The sequence below is a fragment of the Mustela nigripes genome, chromosome 14 (assembly GCF_022355385.1).
Source record: "Mustela nigripes isolate SB6536 chromosome 14, MUSNIG.SB6536, whole genome shotgun sequence".
NCBI classification, from domain to species: domain Eukaryota; kingdom Metazoa; phylum Chordata; class Mammalia; order Carnivora; family Mustelidae; genus Mustela; species Mustela nigripes.
In genome coordinates, this window is record NC_081570.1 from 21,509,716 (window position 1) to 21,526,737 (window position 17,022).

At 46.9% G+C, this 17,022-nt stretch overlaps 1 protein-coding gene across 3 annotated transcripts in view; it reads right to left on the bottom strand.

Annotated features, from left to right (window-relative positions):
• MECR (mitochondrial trans-2-enoyl-CoA reductase) overlaps nucleotides 1-17,022 on the bottom strand; it is a 30,435-nt gene that overhangs the window by 10,016 nt on the left and 3,397 nt on the right. For 2 of the 3 annotated variants that reach the window (XM_059376933.1, XM_059376932.1), the window contains exons 2-3: nucleotides 7,393-7,490; nucleotides 6,803-6,934 (exon numbers count right to left, since the gene is read on the bottom strand). In XM_059376933.1, the coding sequence (XP_059232916.1) occupies nucleotides 6,803-6,934; nucleotides 7,393-7,490 (230 nt within the window). Of the gene's footprint in view, nucleotides 1-6,802; nucleotides 6,935-7,392; nucleotides 7,491-12,848; nucleotides 13,082-17,022 lie in introns of all 3 variants that reach the window. The other variant, XM_059376934.1, reaches the window with a different exon arrangement.

The following is a 17,022-nucleotide window of genomic DNA, read 5'->3' on the forward strand; positions in this document are numbered from 1 at the left end:
TAAAGAAGATCTAGGGGCACCTGGGTGGCTCAGTCGGTTAAAGCCTCTGCCTTCGGCTCAGGTCATGATCCCAGCGTCCTGGGATCGAGCCCCACATTGGGCTCTCTGCTGGGTGGGGAGCCTGCTTCCCCCTCTCTCTCTGCCTACTTGTGATCTCTGTGTGTGTCAAAAAAAAAGAAAAAAAATCTTGAAGTCCTTTGGATCTCTGTGAGTCCTCAGGATAGTTATATAAGGTAGATTCTGTTATTCTCACATTAATTACCTCAATGTAGCTCATGTCACCCAGCAGGTGGCTAAAGATCTGAAACTCCTGGACTCTGAGAAACAGCATGACATGGGCAAGGGAAGCTGTGAAGCCCCCTTTTTCCTACTCAGTCCTCCTTCTCCTCATTGAGGGCAGGCTGACTTGGGTGGTATTATAGAAAAAAGCATGGAAGTAGAAGTCAAAGGCCTGGGTTTGGGACCTGGTTTTGCTGATCTGCTAGTTGAGCAAATTCTTAGGTCTCTGAGTTTTGTTTACCTTAATATGTAAATGACACTGGCAAGAAGAGCCTGACCGGCCTCCCGCAAGGGCTGCTGCACAAATCAAATGACTGAAAGGAAATGACAAATGTATCTTTAACCTCCAACCCACATTCCAGTTGCAGACAAAAGAATCATAAAACATCAGTGTTGAGGAGGCCCGGAGAGCATCACATTTAACCTCCTCATTCAACAGGGCGAGAAACTGAGAAAGTGACTTGCCCAAAGTCGCCTGGCCAATCTGGGCTGCCCCTTCCACCTGTGGATACTTAGTGTGGACCTACTGTGAGCCAGGTGCTTGAACAGCACAGACACATTCCGGCCTTCCACAGAGTTTTAGTACAGCGGAGAACATACAAAACCAGACAAGCAGATATAGTAACTACGAATTATAGAGGCAGAAGGTAACACTGGGGAGAATTATTTGAGATGGGGATCAGGGACAGCTTTTCTGAGGAGGTGCAGGCTAACAGTTAAAGGATCCAGATACCAGCCATTCAAAGAGTACATCCAGAACATTCTAGGGAAAGGAAAAAGCATATGCAGAGGCTCTGGGGCAGGACAGACAGAAGATGGACCTGGGAGGATATACTCTGCAGGGCAGAGGGTGATGGGAAAACAGGCTTGGGCCTTGGCTGAAGTGGCTTGGGCTAGAGGAACGGTCACCCAGACTTTCACGATCCTGACTTGGAGTAACCATGAGTTACAGTGTCACTCAGTACATTCGCATATAATAAACAGGTATACATACATATAACAGAAACCAAAGTTTCACAGAATGGTATTTATCCTACTATGTTTGATATATGATACTATTCTGACTGATTTTAGAAAAAAAAAAAAAAGTGCTGTTGGCAACCCCCTACATCGACTTTGCTAATGGGTTACAACCTACCGTCTGACAGATGCTCACCCACGCGGGTGGGATCCTGCACAAAGCAGAGGTGAAGAGGACAGACTTACAGTCAGACAGACACAGATTCAAGCCTTGGCTCCACCACACACTCACTAAATCATCTAAGAGAAACTCCTTGGAGCCTTGTTGGCTCAGTGTCTGCTCTGTGGGTCTCAGGGGTCCTTGGCCTACACCTCCAAAGCTCTGGAGGGTGTGAACCCACCCAGTTGCTGGGATTGGAATAGTGCCCTGGCGCCACAGGGTCAGGTGTGGAGAGGGGGACAGCGGAGGTGACTAGTCATTGTGCTGTAGGAGGAGGGAAACAATGGAGGCTTCAGGGACCAGGTACGGAGACAGAGGCAGGAACACACTTTGTTAAGGGCGATGTCACAGTACATCTGTGGCTGAGGGGACAAGACACTGGAAAAGGGAAGGGTTCCTTTGGAATCTAGGAGGTACCTGGGCATTCTCTGGGCTCCACCCAGCCTGGTTCTCAAATCTCCATTGCCATCTTCATAACCATGGCCCCCATTCCTCTTAGCCAACATGTACTGTATCTACTCTGCACCAGATGCTTACTGTAGGGCCTTCTGTGCATGAAATCAGGGATGTTTTCTAATTCCTCTTGATGGCTCCACAATGGAAATCCACCCTTTGACACGAATTTCTGGGGCTTGGCCGTCCTTAATCCTCTTCTCAAGAGAACCTGGGTGGGAGGGGGGCAGCGCCCACGGTCAGCCCCACAGACTTTTAGGGTTTTATTTATTTATTTTTTAAAAAATTTTATTCATTTGATAGAGCACACGAATGGTGGGAAGGGGCCAAGGGAGAAGCAGGTTCCCCACAGCAAGGAGCCTGATGCGGGGCCTGATCCCAGTGGGATCATGACCTGAGCGAAGGCAGACACTTCCCTGATGGAGCCATGAAACCCTTAGACCCTGGAGTGGGGGACTGGTTTTAAAATTCTAGCTCTGCCATTCATGATTTGTGTGACTTAGAATTATCCACTGCATCTTTTTTGACACTCATGTCATAGTGTGAAGATTAAATGCAATGACATTTGTACAGATGATTGCTGTGCCGAGTACATAGATGTGGAAGTTCCCTTGGTTTCCTTCTGATCCTAAGTCCCATGTCCTAGTTCTCAGGACTCCCGTTCCTCAGTCCTGTGCAACTGGCCCTTAACTATCTCTACCACCTAATGCAGGGGTTGGCAAACCGCCACCATGGGCCAAACCTGGTTCACCACTGGTTTTTGTAAACCAAGTTTTATCGGAACACAGTCATGCTCACTTCTTAGGTACTGTACGTGGCTGTTTACAAAGGTAAAGCTGAGTAGAGGCGGTGTGGCCTGCAAACCCTATAATATGTACAACTGGCCCTTTAAAAAAAAGTTTGCTGACCCTGATCTAATGCGTACAGAAATTTGTCAAAATTGTTGTGTGTCTTCCCTCAGTTGAGCTGCACGAGTGAGTTGGGAGATGCCAAGACTGTTAGCTGCATTGTAGAGATGAGGACACTTGAGGCTCAAAGTAGCTGTGGCTTCAACAAGGTCACCCACGGGGGTGGAACAAGATTCCCAGGCCGCTGCTCCTGCTCCTGCCCCAATGCTGCCCCGGGAGGGCTTTGAGCATTTCCAATGAGGACGTCAGTCCGCATGTTCTCTGGCCTGGTGTCCCTGGGGACTGCCTGTGTTTGGGGAAGCACTGGCTATGGGCATATCTCAGTACCTATCAGGAAGGATGGCCAAGGTTTGGCCAGTTGAGGACTGCGCTGTTCAATGACTGTCAATTTTACTAAACTGCAGCCTTCACCAGAAGGAAGACCACATCTGTTCACTGCCGTCTGCCAGAGCCCTGCACGCAGCAGAGGCTCACGAAATGCTTGCCGACTAAATGAAGTTGATTATAGTCCCGGCCATTATAAAATCCTCATGCTCTTTGACCCGCACCTGGTGGGAGGAGTTCTGGCTGATACCTGTCTCTGCCACCTGTGCGATGACCCGCACCCTGGCAGACACCCCTCATTCTTCTCTCCAAATCTAGTTGACCTGTCTTTTCAGGTCCTATGGCATTGCTTTGTTCAGACCCTTCTCAGGTAAAGCCTGAACCATGTAGCCACCTCCTTACTGGCTTCCTGCCTCCACCCTCTGCCTTTCCAGAGCATTCTCTGCACTGCCCACGTCTGGTCACTCACGCTTCTGAACTCTTCCTCTGGGTCTTGTGAGCCTCCATGACTGGAGCCCAGCCTAACTCTACGACCTCATCTGTTGTCTCCGTCAGGCGAGCAAGGACCCAGCCACATCCCTGCAGTTCTGACAGTGCCATGCCTTCTCCGACCAACCGCCGCACCTTTGCACATGCTGCCCTCCCTGCCTGGAAGCCCTTCCTCACCTAGCCCACGGGCTGTGCTTCTACTCCGTCTTCCCAGACTGAGTTCAACAGCACTTCTTTGCACAGCTTCTCCTCAAGCTTCCCAAGATTGGGGGCGGGGGGACTCCTGCCTTTGGGCCCACCCTCTCTTTACAGTGTTTATTACATTGTATTGTATTAAGGTTTGTTTTTCTGTTCCTGGATTCCCCAGCCTCAGCCCAGAACACTTTGAGGGCAGAGACTGTGTCTGACAGGGGCTGGCACAAAGCACCACTTCCTCTCGATACAGAGAATCCTGCAGCTCTCTGCTCAGATGGCCAGGTTCTTTCACTGCCAGGTGGGGCTGCAGGAGAGAGTGGAGCCATTCTTGGCAGCTCTTCTTTTCTTCTGCGGGGGAGGGGCAAAGGGAGAGAGAGAATCCTAAGCAGGCTCCACACCCAGCACGAAGCCCAACACAGGGCCCCGCCTCACCACCCTGAGATCATGACCTGAGCTGAAATCAAGAGTTGGATGCTTAAGTGACTGAGCCACCCAGGTGCCCTTCTTGGCAGCTTTTCTGATCTCAGAGAAGAAAAGAGCTTCTGGTAGACTGCTTTTACTGTTTTTTTTTTCTTTCCTGCCTGGTGCCTTTTTCTTTCTAGAACTGTTCCTTCTTAACCTCTGAGGCTCCATCCCCTGAACGACAGGGGTGGGGAAGAGACTCAGCTACGGCAGTTGGGAGTGGCCCAACCCCACACCCCTGGTGGTTTTAGGCCAAAGGATCTTTACCACAAGCTTTTTTGCCATATAATTCATTAGCCATCAGGCAATTTTCTCATAAAAAGTTAAATAAAATAACTGGCTGACTGTTTGGTTTGACAGTTTGTTGGTTTCATCTACTAGTTGACAGTCTGGTTTCATCTCTCCATTGACACAGTCCTTCTGTTTTGTACTGTTTAAACCTTAGCCCTCATAATGGTCTATACAGTAGCACAAGAGTTTTGAGCCCACATTTCCCAGAGAGCCTTGGAAAGTCTATCAATAGAAATGTGACAATATGCCAAAAGCAGACAACAGTGCAAAAGGCTTTCACAACACAATACAAAGGCAGCTACAAATGTGCATCCTAGTATTTTGGAAACTGATAGTTCTCTTAATCAAGGAAAAAATTTTAGCAAAAAAAAAATTAATAAATAAAAATTTAAAAAAGCATGATACCAATTCAGGAGATGAATCAACAAGCACAAAAAATTGCATACTAGGAATAAAAGACTTTGAAGACAAGCGCTTAGGAACATTCTGTAGATCACGAAATAAAATCAGTATTTGTGCAGTATTGCTATGCAACTACACTAAACATTTTGAATGTACTCTAACATTTTATACTTTGCAATAAAGTCTTTTTAATTTTGTTCATTTTTCATGTTTCATGATGTCCTTTTTAATTGAATGTTCCACTTTTATTTTTCATGATTTTATCTTTTATAGCAAAGTTGCCTGATGGCCAATTCATTATGCATGAAAATGCTTGCAGTAAAGATGCTTGCCATGACAGTGCTAGATATGACAAGGCTCATGAATGAGCAAGGACCAGGCAGGGCCGGTCAGAGTCCTGCTAGCAGATGGATATGGCCGTGCTGGACAGACTGTGTTCATTTGTTTGTTCTTAGGATGAAGCAAACCTTGGATGCTGGTGGCCACCTATGAAAGGTCAGTTTGAATCTCAGCTCCATCACTTAATGGCTGGGTGAGCTTGTGCAAGTTGCTTAATATCTTATATTTGTCTCATATGTACCTTCTGTTGTGGGAATAGTTGAGTGATATATACAAAGTGTTTAGAACAGTGCCTGGTGCAAAGGGAGTGGACGATAACTATTCATTGATGTTATTACATCATTGTGTGGGGCAGATTCCATCTGAGAACTTAGTGAGAACAAGAGAATGGGCTCTGTAGCACTGGGGTTCCTGGATCCAGCGGTCCCTGAAGCCTTCCATCTCTTGTTCTTCCCAGTTCCAAGAACCAAATAACTTCTTCTTTTTTCTAACTTCTTCTTTTTATATAAATCAAGTTTATGTCAACTCTCTAAGCGATAGCCCAAAGAATCCTAATACTGTAGTGTAGCATGAAAAGCAGCGGTGACAAGATTTTTGGTGGGCTCTCTTTCAGTTTGCTGTTTCAGTTTGAGTTTCAGTCCTTTAGATGTCCAAAAGGGTGGATAGCGTCTTCCCTGCTTCCCTCTCGTGGTTGCTGTCAGGATACTCTGTATAACGTTTGTGCCTCAACAACTAAAGCACTAAAGAACAAAACTCACCAATGACTCCTTACTACATATCAAAGAGAACCCTAACTCCTTTGCCTGGCTTCTGCAGGGCTCCCCCATGTGGCCCCACTACCTTTGTAACCATCATTTAAGCATCTTCTCATGTGCAGATCCTCTGCTGAGGCTACACTGGATTTCTCATCATTTCCCACACTCACCTTTGTGTCTTTGCTCATTTCGTTTCCTCCAAATGCAATGATTTCTGCCTCATCTCCATCTAACAATCCATCTATCAAAGGTGCATTCCAAAGAAGCCTCCTCCACAGAGCCCTCATCCTTCTTTAAGACTCTCTCTTTCTCTCTCACATCTCCATTCACCCACAGAGGAGCCAGAAGTGCCCTCTGCTTCCTGTGAACTTGTGATACACCCTTTATTGAGGTTACTAGTTTGGAGATTTCTCCAATTAGATTTTAACCTTCTGGAGGGCAGGGGCTGTCTTATTTGGATTTCCCACTGTATCTTACAGCAGGGATTTAGGGATATAGGAATTCAGAGCCCAAAGAGATGAGAGAGCAGGTCCACTACCTCCAGAGTGGAAGAAACACAATTTCCACTCTCCTGTTCAGCTCGCACTGCATCTGGTGGTGGGTATATGAGCTCAATAATAAACTCTGCATTGCTTAGTCACACTGAGCCAATGAGCAAACATTTCCAGTGTGGGTGAAAGACAATCTGGAACAAAGAGAGGCTGCAGACACCTGGAGAAACTCACCCAAACCGGCATTGGCTGGAATCACCCAGTCTCCTGGCTTCACCCCAGTCACACTGCCGCCCACTGCTACCACCTGTCCAACGCCTTCATTCCCTCCAACGGCAGGGAGCTTGGGAAGGAGGCCATAATTTCCTAAGGGAGAAGAGCACAGAGGGCCACCCTGTGAGGTCTGGGCAGTGAAAGAGCATGAACTTTGGAGTCGGATCTAAGCCTGATCTGGGCTCTGCCTTTGACCTGCTGTGTAACTAACCAGACTCTCTGAACCTTAGCTTCTTCCTCTGTAAAGGGGATAATATTTTTTTTAGCGTTCATGGTGATTATGGGGATTAGATAATGTGTGAAACGAGCCCAGTGTATCACAGGCACTCACAGTGGTTGGTTTACTCCCCACTGAAATCTTTCTGACTCTCGAAAAGCCTCACATTCCAGAGAGGGGAGGCCAGAGAGGGCTGGTAGTCTGCAGATGGCTCATCTGGAGAGCAGCTGCTGCTAATCACAGGGATTTCACACCCACACCTGAGGAAGGATGAAAATGAGGTGGCGGCTAAGCAAAAGAGCCAATTAACATAAGCCACAGAAACCAAGGTTACCTTGGATCATATTTATGTCAGATGGATTGATAGGGGCTGCCAGCATCTTCACATGGACGTCTGATCCGCCCACAGCAGCTAGCTCCAGGTTCTTCAGCCTAAGCACAAAGCCAAAGAGAGATGTTAGTGTCACCCAGCCTAGACAGGGCATCTTTTCCTCAAATCATCTCCCCAAAGTAGGTCAGGCAGCAACATTTTTGAGCTGCCATCGTGTGCCCAGGAATCAGGGTTGTTAGAAGAGAGAAAGGTGCTATAGGGCACTAGCACAGGCTATAGGGCAACTCTCTCATTAACTGTGTGTGGAAAATCTCTAGTGCCCTTGCCATTCCCCTGCCCCCTCGAACACGGAAAGTAGTAAACCTTCTGCTGGCCTGGATTCGCCTTGTGTTTTCCAAAACTTGCTTATCACAGTCACCTGCTGTGTTTACTAATGCAGATGCTCAGGCCCCAGCTCTGACCTACTGAACCAGAATCTCAAGATACAGGGCAGCCCAAGTAATTTTTACGTCCCAGTTATGGTGACATAACTGGGACACCCTGGGCTAGCATTTGTTTTCCACTTTTTTATTTTATTTACCTATCTGTTAGTTATGGAACAGGTGAGGGAAAGAGATGCCCTACGTAGTTCAGAACTCCCTAGGTGACTCTGATTTGCTGCCCCTTCTGGGTGAGAATGCTGGTCTGTCAGAAGAGATGCCAGGTGGACTGCTGAGTCTTAGGCGTGAAGCCAGCCTTACCACATGATGGCTGTGTTGCCCCAGGCAAGTTTCTTCCCAGTTCTAGGCCTCTTTCTCCATTTGTAAAATGGCAAGCGGAGGTGGTATTTTGGACTGCTCACTGCCAAGAGCCTCTCCCATTTCAGATGGGATTTCTATGTGGTAAGGCTCTGCTCATAGTGGGACCTAGACACTGTGGGACCCACGTCTTCATGCACTAGAACTTTGGTTAATGGGTTAAACCAGCTGAAGGGCTTTTGAGGGAGCCCTGGTGACAAAGTCCATGTGTTTTTTTTTTAATAAAAGGAGACCTTTCAAACAGAAAGTACTGATTGGTATCTTAGACCAGTGGTCCTCGTGACTTTTTAATTACCAGACACTCTTTTTCTTTCTCCACATCAAGACTTCATGTGTGCAGTATTTCCCTGTGCCCAAATGTACTTGTTCAGTAATAATTCTCCTGATTTTTAGTTACCAAAGGCGCACACACACACACATATATATGTGCCACACAGAGGTTCTAGCATCAGGCCACAGTGTCAGTGAACTACAGCAGATGTAATTCTAAGCACTTCCGGCAGAAATCTGACTTTTTAATTATACCTGAGGCTCCATTTGGGGTAGAAGTGTGATTTTCAGGAAATGTCTTGTACTAACAGAGGTAACAATGGTGACAGGTGTTTACGGGGTATTGGTCTTGTGCTAAGGCGCTTTAAATACATGCTCTGATCTAAGCTGTAACTCTCTTGTGAGGAGAGTACTGATATTGCCATTCTGTCAAGTAGGAAACAGAGGCTCCTCAAGATTATGAAACTGGCACAGGGTAAGATCACTAACTGGTCAGTGGCAGGGCTTCCCTGCTTTCCTAGTCGGCACTCTGATTTACCGTGCCCTGCATGAGCATCCTGAAGTTAGTCTGGGCGTTCCCCTGACTGCCTCCAAGAATCTCTGGGGCCCTCAGAGCCCCAGTCTGGGAATTCCTGTCCTGATCATGACCAAAGTAAGGGAGGCCATGCCTCACCACGCCTGAGAAACAGCTGTGAAAAACTGAAATAGAGACACTCTGTACAGAAAGTTAACTTGGAAGGAGATATGACCAAGACAGACAGAATAAAGAAAGGGCCCTTCTTGTTTAGGTAGCTATTAAGGAATACATGTATTTACACACAGCTGGAGGAAGGGATTCCTTGTAATACCAATAACCATAATAACTACTGTTTGAGTGCTTACCACTGAGGCACTCTGCTGAAGTGCCTTCCATGCCAGCTTTCTGCCATTGTTCTGATTTTATGGCTGAGCAACAAAAGCACAAAAGAGGTAAATAACTTGTTGAAGGCCACCAGGAGTAGTAAGTGGCTGGTCTGATTTGAACCTGCCAGTTTGATCCCAGAGAAGCCAGCTGGCAAGGGGCTAAGCGGACTAAGCAGAGGGTGGCAAGCTGAGCACCAGCCTGGAGTGGTGTGCGGGCGTGATCCTCGCTGGACCTGCCTGGGGAGCTGGGGAGGGGTTAGCAGCCCCCCAGTCTCCCCACAGGTGGGGCAGGGAGCCATCAGCCCGACAGCGAGGTCACTTTGTGAACGCATGTGTAAGTCTGCATTTTAAAGAAAAATCTTGCCTAGATCAAATGGATTGTAGACTAGCTGCCCCTTTCTATTATCTGTACTGCTTTTCTCTGACATTTTGACAAAGAATCAATTTTTCTACAGGCCTACACAGTCCATGTGCTCAAGCTACTTAAAGACTTTTCTTTCTGCACATTTTCTACATGCTGTTCCCTCAGCCTAGAATTTCTTTTCCACGGCTTCTCCACGAAGTGAGAAATCCAATTCACCTTTTAAGACATCTTCTGACCCTCTTGGTTCTGAAAAAAATTACTTGCTCCATCTTTAGTGCTCTCGTTACTCAGAAGGGGTGACTATACTATTTAAGACCAACTTATGTTGAGTTTTTTGTTGTTTAGTTTATGGAGTCTTTTTTCATGTTTCTTTCAGTTGATCACAACAGGCCTTAGTTCACATTCCTTTCCCAAAATTCTGAAGGTGAGAGGTACAACAAAGTTCAGAACCACATAATATCTACAACTTCCTGTGGGGGTTCGGGCAGCACTCTGTGATCAGACACATTGTTTCGGCAGCACAATGTATGAATATTCACACTAAGTGGGATGAATAATGACCATACAAAAACTTCACTATAGATCAGGCTTTCCCTCCAAATGAGATGTGAAACGAAAGAAATCAAAGCAGAACTGTCAGTCTGTAGAACTTTCTAGATTTTGGAGTTGCAGATTCCAATTTGGATTTGGATCTGGGTCTTCCGGACTCAGTTCAGGTCTCTTTTTACCTACCCCCTAGTTTTATAGTCAGTATGTGCACGTGTATTGTCTCCCCACTGGGCTATGAGCTCCCTGAAGGCAGAGAACTCTTAGTCTTAACTCAGTGTTTAGCACAGTGTCTGGGACAAAGAAGTGCTCAAGAATGCTTCCTAATGAAATTACCCAATTCTTCTCCCTGAGAGAAAGTGGCATAAAAGTGCCAGCCAGTTTTAGGGAATCAGGGGAGAGGCTTGAGCCATAGGGATTTACTATTGAGGCTTCTTCTTGGCTCTTCCTGGTTCTCGGCTGTTTAGGAAAAGAACTCTGAAGTATGGGTACAAATAAAAATGGAGATTGTCTTTAAGAGAGTTTGTTCTAAGTAAAACCCATGGCTCTTTTCCTCACAGGCAAGTGCAGATCAGGTTTGCAGTAAATCACACTTTAAAAATCTAGATGACCATGGTCAAGATGGGAATATTGTGGATCTCAGATCACAGATGAAGGGAGAAGCATGGGTTTGAATCCTGTCTTGGCCATTTACCAAATAGATAAACCTCAAAATACTCATTTGTGAAATGGGGAGACCACTAGAACCCAGCTGACAGAATTAAGTTAATGTAAATAAAGCATTTGCTAGAGGACCTGATACACAGTAGATGCTAACGAGATGGTGGGTGTTATTGGTGGCAAAATAGTCAAGGAATCCTTTGGAACAATTAGCTTTCTATCCCTTTGAAAACAATCACTGAATCACTGAAAGGAAGACAGTACCTTTTGGTAAAAACTCAAGTAAATTTAACTCAACGAATATTTACTGCCAGTCCTACTCAATGTCAGGTACTGTGCCAAGAGGTTTAAAGATAAAACAAAAAAATCTGCCCAGCGGCTTGACATGGTCACCGTGAGAGGAACCCTTACAGGCAGGCCTGAGGGTGCTATCTGAAGGCCAGGGTTTAAGCGGCTTCAGGGAGAAAATGCAGAATTAGCAACTGGGCTTTGGAAGAATGGTACCTTAGTTGGGCCCGGAAGGAGAAGCAATTTATTGGGTGGACTGAGGGAGGAAGCATGCTTTCTTGCTAGAGAGAATGAGAATCTGACTTGGTAACTGGCCAGGCAGTAGGTACAGTCTGGACAGGAGCCATGGGAAGGAAGGGGTTTTTATAACCTGGAATCTCTTGAACAAGAAATGCCATTGATGTCACTCAGTGACCAACTCTCTGTGGGGGGAGGCGAAGTCTTTGATGGCTCCCAGGCTTCTGGTGTGGGCAACTGGATGTTGACACAGGGAGGAAGGAACAGTGGTTTGGAATGGGGAGGAAGGTGTTATATTTGGAGCTTGAAGCAGGCACCCTGCAGTACTGTATGGTGCAGAGGGCGCTCCAGGCTAGACATACAGAGCTGTGAGTCAGCTGTGTGTAGCTGGAGTCCGGGCTGGCAGATCACCTTCCTTTGCATGATCTGGCTGAACGATTCAACAACGAATGTTGACAGTTTACTGAGCTCCAGACATCGCGCTTAACGTTTTACAAGCGTGATGCTTTTTAGTCCTCAAAACACCTATCAGGAGGGTGTTATCAGCCCAATTTACAGATAGGAAACTGAAGCTCAGAGAAGTAGTTTGCCTAACATAAGACTGTGAAGTGGCAAAACTTGATCTTAAGCTTGACTCTGAAGCTCAGACTGCTGGACAGTAAGCTGGCCTCCTTTACACCATTTTTGTGCCATTCCCATCCCGAGAGATAATATTAGGTATTTGTCCGGAGTAAAATACGTTTGAGAAATGCGGCCTACTGATCGCCCTCTTTAAGATTCAGACTGTGCATTGGAGTCACAAAGGCTGCGAGAAGGCACCCAGGGAAAAAGCCCACGTGACTCTGTGTAATCCAGAGCTTCCAGAGTTAACTCAGCTGGGAACACTGTATTCGGGGCACAGCGAACACACGCCTGCCCCAGACAGCAGTTTGAGAAGTGCCACACTGGGCTACGACCTGCTCCCAGTTCTCCTCTTTGTCCTTTGGGTAGCCTCGCTGCTCTGTGCTGGCTGAAATTCACAGCGGTGGGAGGGAAGGTGAAAGGGCAGGGATGGGGGTCTAGGAGACAGAAAGCTGAAGCTGCAAACACAGGTGGGCAAGGGCAGGGGCAGCCCTAACACATGCTGCTTGCCTGGCGGGAGGTGTGTTGGTCCAGCTGCATCTCACCAGGGAGACCAGCCCCAGCCTGCCCCGTGGAATGCCATTAACACCACAGACACGGCTGTTCCCGCACATAGTTCTAACGGCGTCGTCAAGGATACCATTCTGCCGAGACAGGAAGGAAAACGGGGGCCAAGTCTGAATTCCAGGAGTTGGACCTCTGGTGTAATGATAGCAATTTCTTCCTTGTTTTTTTTTTTTTTTTTTTTTTTTTTTTTTTTTTTTTAAACTCACCAAAGGAACCGGTGGCTCTGTTCTGGAGTGCAAATGAGGCACCCAAACACCAAACATAGTCTGGCTAGATCTCAAGTCACTTCCCCGGGACGGTTCACGGCCTTCCCCTGTGTGTGTAATGGCGCCAGGCAACTCGGAGGGATGCCACTGTCTTCACTCAACAGATCCCAGACTGGATAAGATCACAATGGCTCCTTTGAGGCCAAGGCTGTACACCTGTGATGCCATATGAACTACAAGGGAGACAAAAGGGGGCAGAAGAAAGAGCCTTTTGAGATGGGGGAAAAAGAGGCCAGTACTCTGGGGACTGGCTCAATTCTATTTGCTGTGTAAGGCAGGCACTGGCCAGCTCTGCGAAGATCTCTTTCCCGCCTTCTGCATTTAATTAGCCACCATTTGTACTTATCTTGCATCTTCCACTCAATCATCTCAAACTGATCAGTTTCATTTTGTGCAGGAAGAAGAGGCAGGGAGAGACTGTACATGGGCCACAGAGACTTCTCATCCTGCTCATTAAAGATAGCCAAGAATGTACATCCACCATAGGGCGCTGGGTGAAGGTAACCTCCATCTTACGTGGCTCTCTCCAGTCTGTCTGCAATCCCCATGGTCATGAACAACCTGCCTTCTGTGGTTTGGTGAAATGCTTGCTGTGCTGGATCCGTTGTCCGGAGATATGATTAATAATTAATAAGCAGGGCACACTGGGAATTGTGAAAGAATGAAGCTCTTTGGCTCGCAGCTTTCTAACAGCTCAGCAGGGGTGGTTGGCCACATTAGTAGGTGGGGTTCTAAAGGAGTGCTGGGCGCTCTGGAAAAGTTCCTTTCCCCAAGCCAAGCTCAAACACTCCATGTCTCATGGTGTGCTAGGCAACCCCCCTTGCCTCCCAGTGCCTCTTCTGGTGTGCTAGGCACCCCCACTTGCCTCCCCTGCCTCAAAGTGATCTTGCCCTCTCCTCTTTCAGGACTGCTGGCACGTCAATATAACCATTTTGAGTGGAAAGGAATTAGAGACTTAGAGGAACTTCTGGAAGTTTCTACACAGGGTTGGCAAAAAAACCCTCTCTCTACCTTTTCAATCCTCTACTTTCTCTCAATTAAGATTACCAGTAAGCTTGTAAGCCCTATAATATCTGAAGCTGCTGACAGCAGGAAACTTGCCTGAAGGGAGCTGCAGAGTCTGCTGCTTCGTTTGCTGAGACCTAACCTTGTTGATCCAAAGAACAAGACTGGGCCACAGCAGGGGGACTAAGTCCCTGTCTGCAGCTGCTTTTGTCTCTTTGATGGGTACAAAGACAACCATGCATCTCCACCTGGCGGGCTGCTAATTACGATACCAACCAGGAGCAAAAGGGGCCCCTAGTGAAATTTTGTACCCAGGACCCCTGATTTCTAGTTGCAGCACTGCTACTTGGAACTTGCTAGAACCATCACTGGCGAGCAGGCAGTCCAATGTCTACTTAGTTTCACAGCTGTCAGAGCCAGACAACAGCTGGACCAAAGAGCATTCAGTCTCCTATCCATTCCCATGGCTGCAGGATTATGTAGAGAAGGATGTCAAGGCCTCACCGTGTCTCGGCAGGAGAAAGTGTCGCTTGGGGAGAATGGGGTAAAGAGGAATACAGGTTTTGAGTTATATAGAAAACGGAGCTTGACAGTTTCATTGGCACAGAAGATGGGATGGGGAGTGACAGCATGTGTGCCCATCTTTACCACTGCTGACCTTGGTCAACTCCTTCATTTTCTCAAAGAGTAAATGAAAAGACTATAGACTGGAGTGATTTCCTCACTCCCACAATGAGTGGCAGAGTGGACCCATGCCAGTGCCCTTGCAGGTGGGTGCCCAGTGACAAATCCTGACCCATAGAGTAACCTCTCGGCACCTTTGCTTTCCCTTACCCTCTCTGGAGAGTGGGAAGGGCCTGGAGCCACACCAGAGAACGGGGCTAGGAGCTAGGAGGCCCAGACAAGCATAATAACTTGGGGTTGCTCTGGTGGGGCGGGGGTGGGGGCGGCTCTCCTCCCATACTTCAGACATAGGGGAAACTCCTGTCTGCTCTATGATACCTCAGAGTATCACCCTCAGGGTTTTGGCCCTCAAGTGAAGAGCCTAGTGTGAAGTCCAGAGGGAAGGTAATATGCAAGTATACAGGATGTGGAGTCCAGCTTGAGTCTGAGTCCTGTGATCTCAAGCTGGCCCCCCGGAGCCTGAAGAAGCTGACTCCTCCCTCAAGGAACACATACTGAGTGCATGGGAGGCACTCGCTAAATATTTGTTAACCAGACATACTGGTTTTCTCATCCCTCTGGGCTTTTACACATATCGGGGCCTCTGCTTGGAACATTTCTATACTTTTCCTCATATACTGCCCACCTGATCTTCTGGGGGACTCAACCTAACCCTCATGCCTTCAGAGAAAGCATTCTGACTACTCTGAGGGGTTTAGATACTCCTCTTCTGGGAGTCCACAGCAGTCTAACAAATCTAACAAATATGGCACTTGTCCCACTGGGCGGTGGTCACCCATTTCCTGGACTCAGGTGTGAGTTCCTTAAGGGCAAAGACCACAGATTATTCACCTCTGCACCCCCAGTCCTGCCTTGCACATCGTAGGCCCTCGAAGAATAACTCCTGGCTAACTTACTAACCAATGAGTTCTGTTCCCTCCTCCTTCAATTAATGACAACAATGTAGGGCTCCAGGAGACAAACAAAATCCCAGTTCTCAACACAGCGCCAAACCAAAATCCCGTTTTTTTTTTCTCCCCAGTATTGTAATTCTGGTTTAAAAACCAAGTCACCAGGGTGCCTGGATGGCTCAGTTGGTTAACTGTCTGCCTTCGGCTCAGGTCATACAGGGTCCTGGGATCGAGCCCTGCATCAGGCTCCCTGCTCGGTGGGGAGTCTATTTATTCCTTTCCCTTTGCCGCTCCCTCTGCTTGTGTGCTCACACACTCTCTGTGTGAAATCAATAAAATCTTAAAAAAAAAAAACAACCCATCATTTCCTTAAAAATAAAAATTAAAACAACACAAACAACAACAAAAAAAGCAAACACAAAACCGTAGTCACTAGCTTAGAGTTTTGGTTGATATCAATTGTAAAAAGAAGTTCCCTAAGAGTAAACAGTGTCCTACAGTGAGGGCTCCCAACCCATACAGCCTGGGTCCTCACTACCTGCACCCCCAAATTCCATTTGGCTAAGACAGAATGGGTTTATCCAAGGGTTTCACAGCTTCATTTCATTTTGTGCTTGTGGCAGGTAGGTGAGAAAGCCATGATGACCAGGATGCTATTCTATGAAAGTTTCAGGATCTTGAAAAGGGATCAGACAGAGAATAACATTCCTACCATCTTCCCCAGGGTGGGGCTGCCCTTCCTATGAAGGATAAAGACTTTGGGTCACCTGAATGGCTTATAATTTCACCTCCTCTTCTGACCTATCTTCTTCCCCATTTTATTTGCCATCTCATTCTCAAAAAAACATTTCAGATGATTGAAGATCAGATGACCTGATCTTCAGGTCTTTATCAAGGACTTTTATTAAAGAAGGTACATCCTAGTTGTATGATCTTGGGCAAGTGACTTTCAAGCTTCTTAAGCCTCAGTTCCCTTATCAGTAAAATAGGGATAATAATGACCAAACTGAAATCTTGTGATTTTTAAAATTCCATAATATTTGTGGAGAACTTAGCCCAATGCTTGCCACATGTAATAGAGGCACAGTAAATGAAAACCAGTGTTTACCACGAGACCCAGAGAATGGCAAAGTTCTGAAAGGGTACATTCAGGAACAAAAGGAAAGAGGATATTGGAGTTTCCAGGACTATCTGATAGAGAATCCAGAACTCTGCGCAAGGGGTATGGGCATGGGGACCTCTGAAATTTCTAGTTTGTGATTCTCCCAAGTTTATCATTTTCTCCTGCAGTCCTACTTCATTTAGATCAGTAGTTAAAACCTTTAAATGAAAAGGTCCAAGTGCTTAGTTGGGGAGTTCATTTTGGGGGGAAGAGAAAAAAGCTCTAGGGAATGGGGGAACAAGTCTTAGTAGAGAGACCAGCTGGAATGTTTGGGGGCCAACAGAAATGAAGAGAAGGACATTCAGAGATCCCTTAAAGTCTCATTCTGAGGAGTTCTGACCCAAGCAGACCATCCCTCAGCCCCAAGCAGACT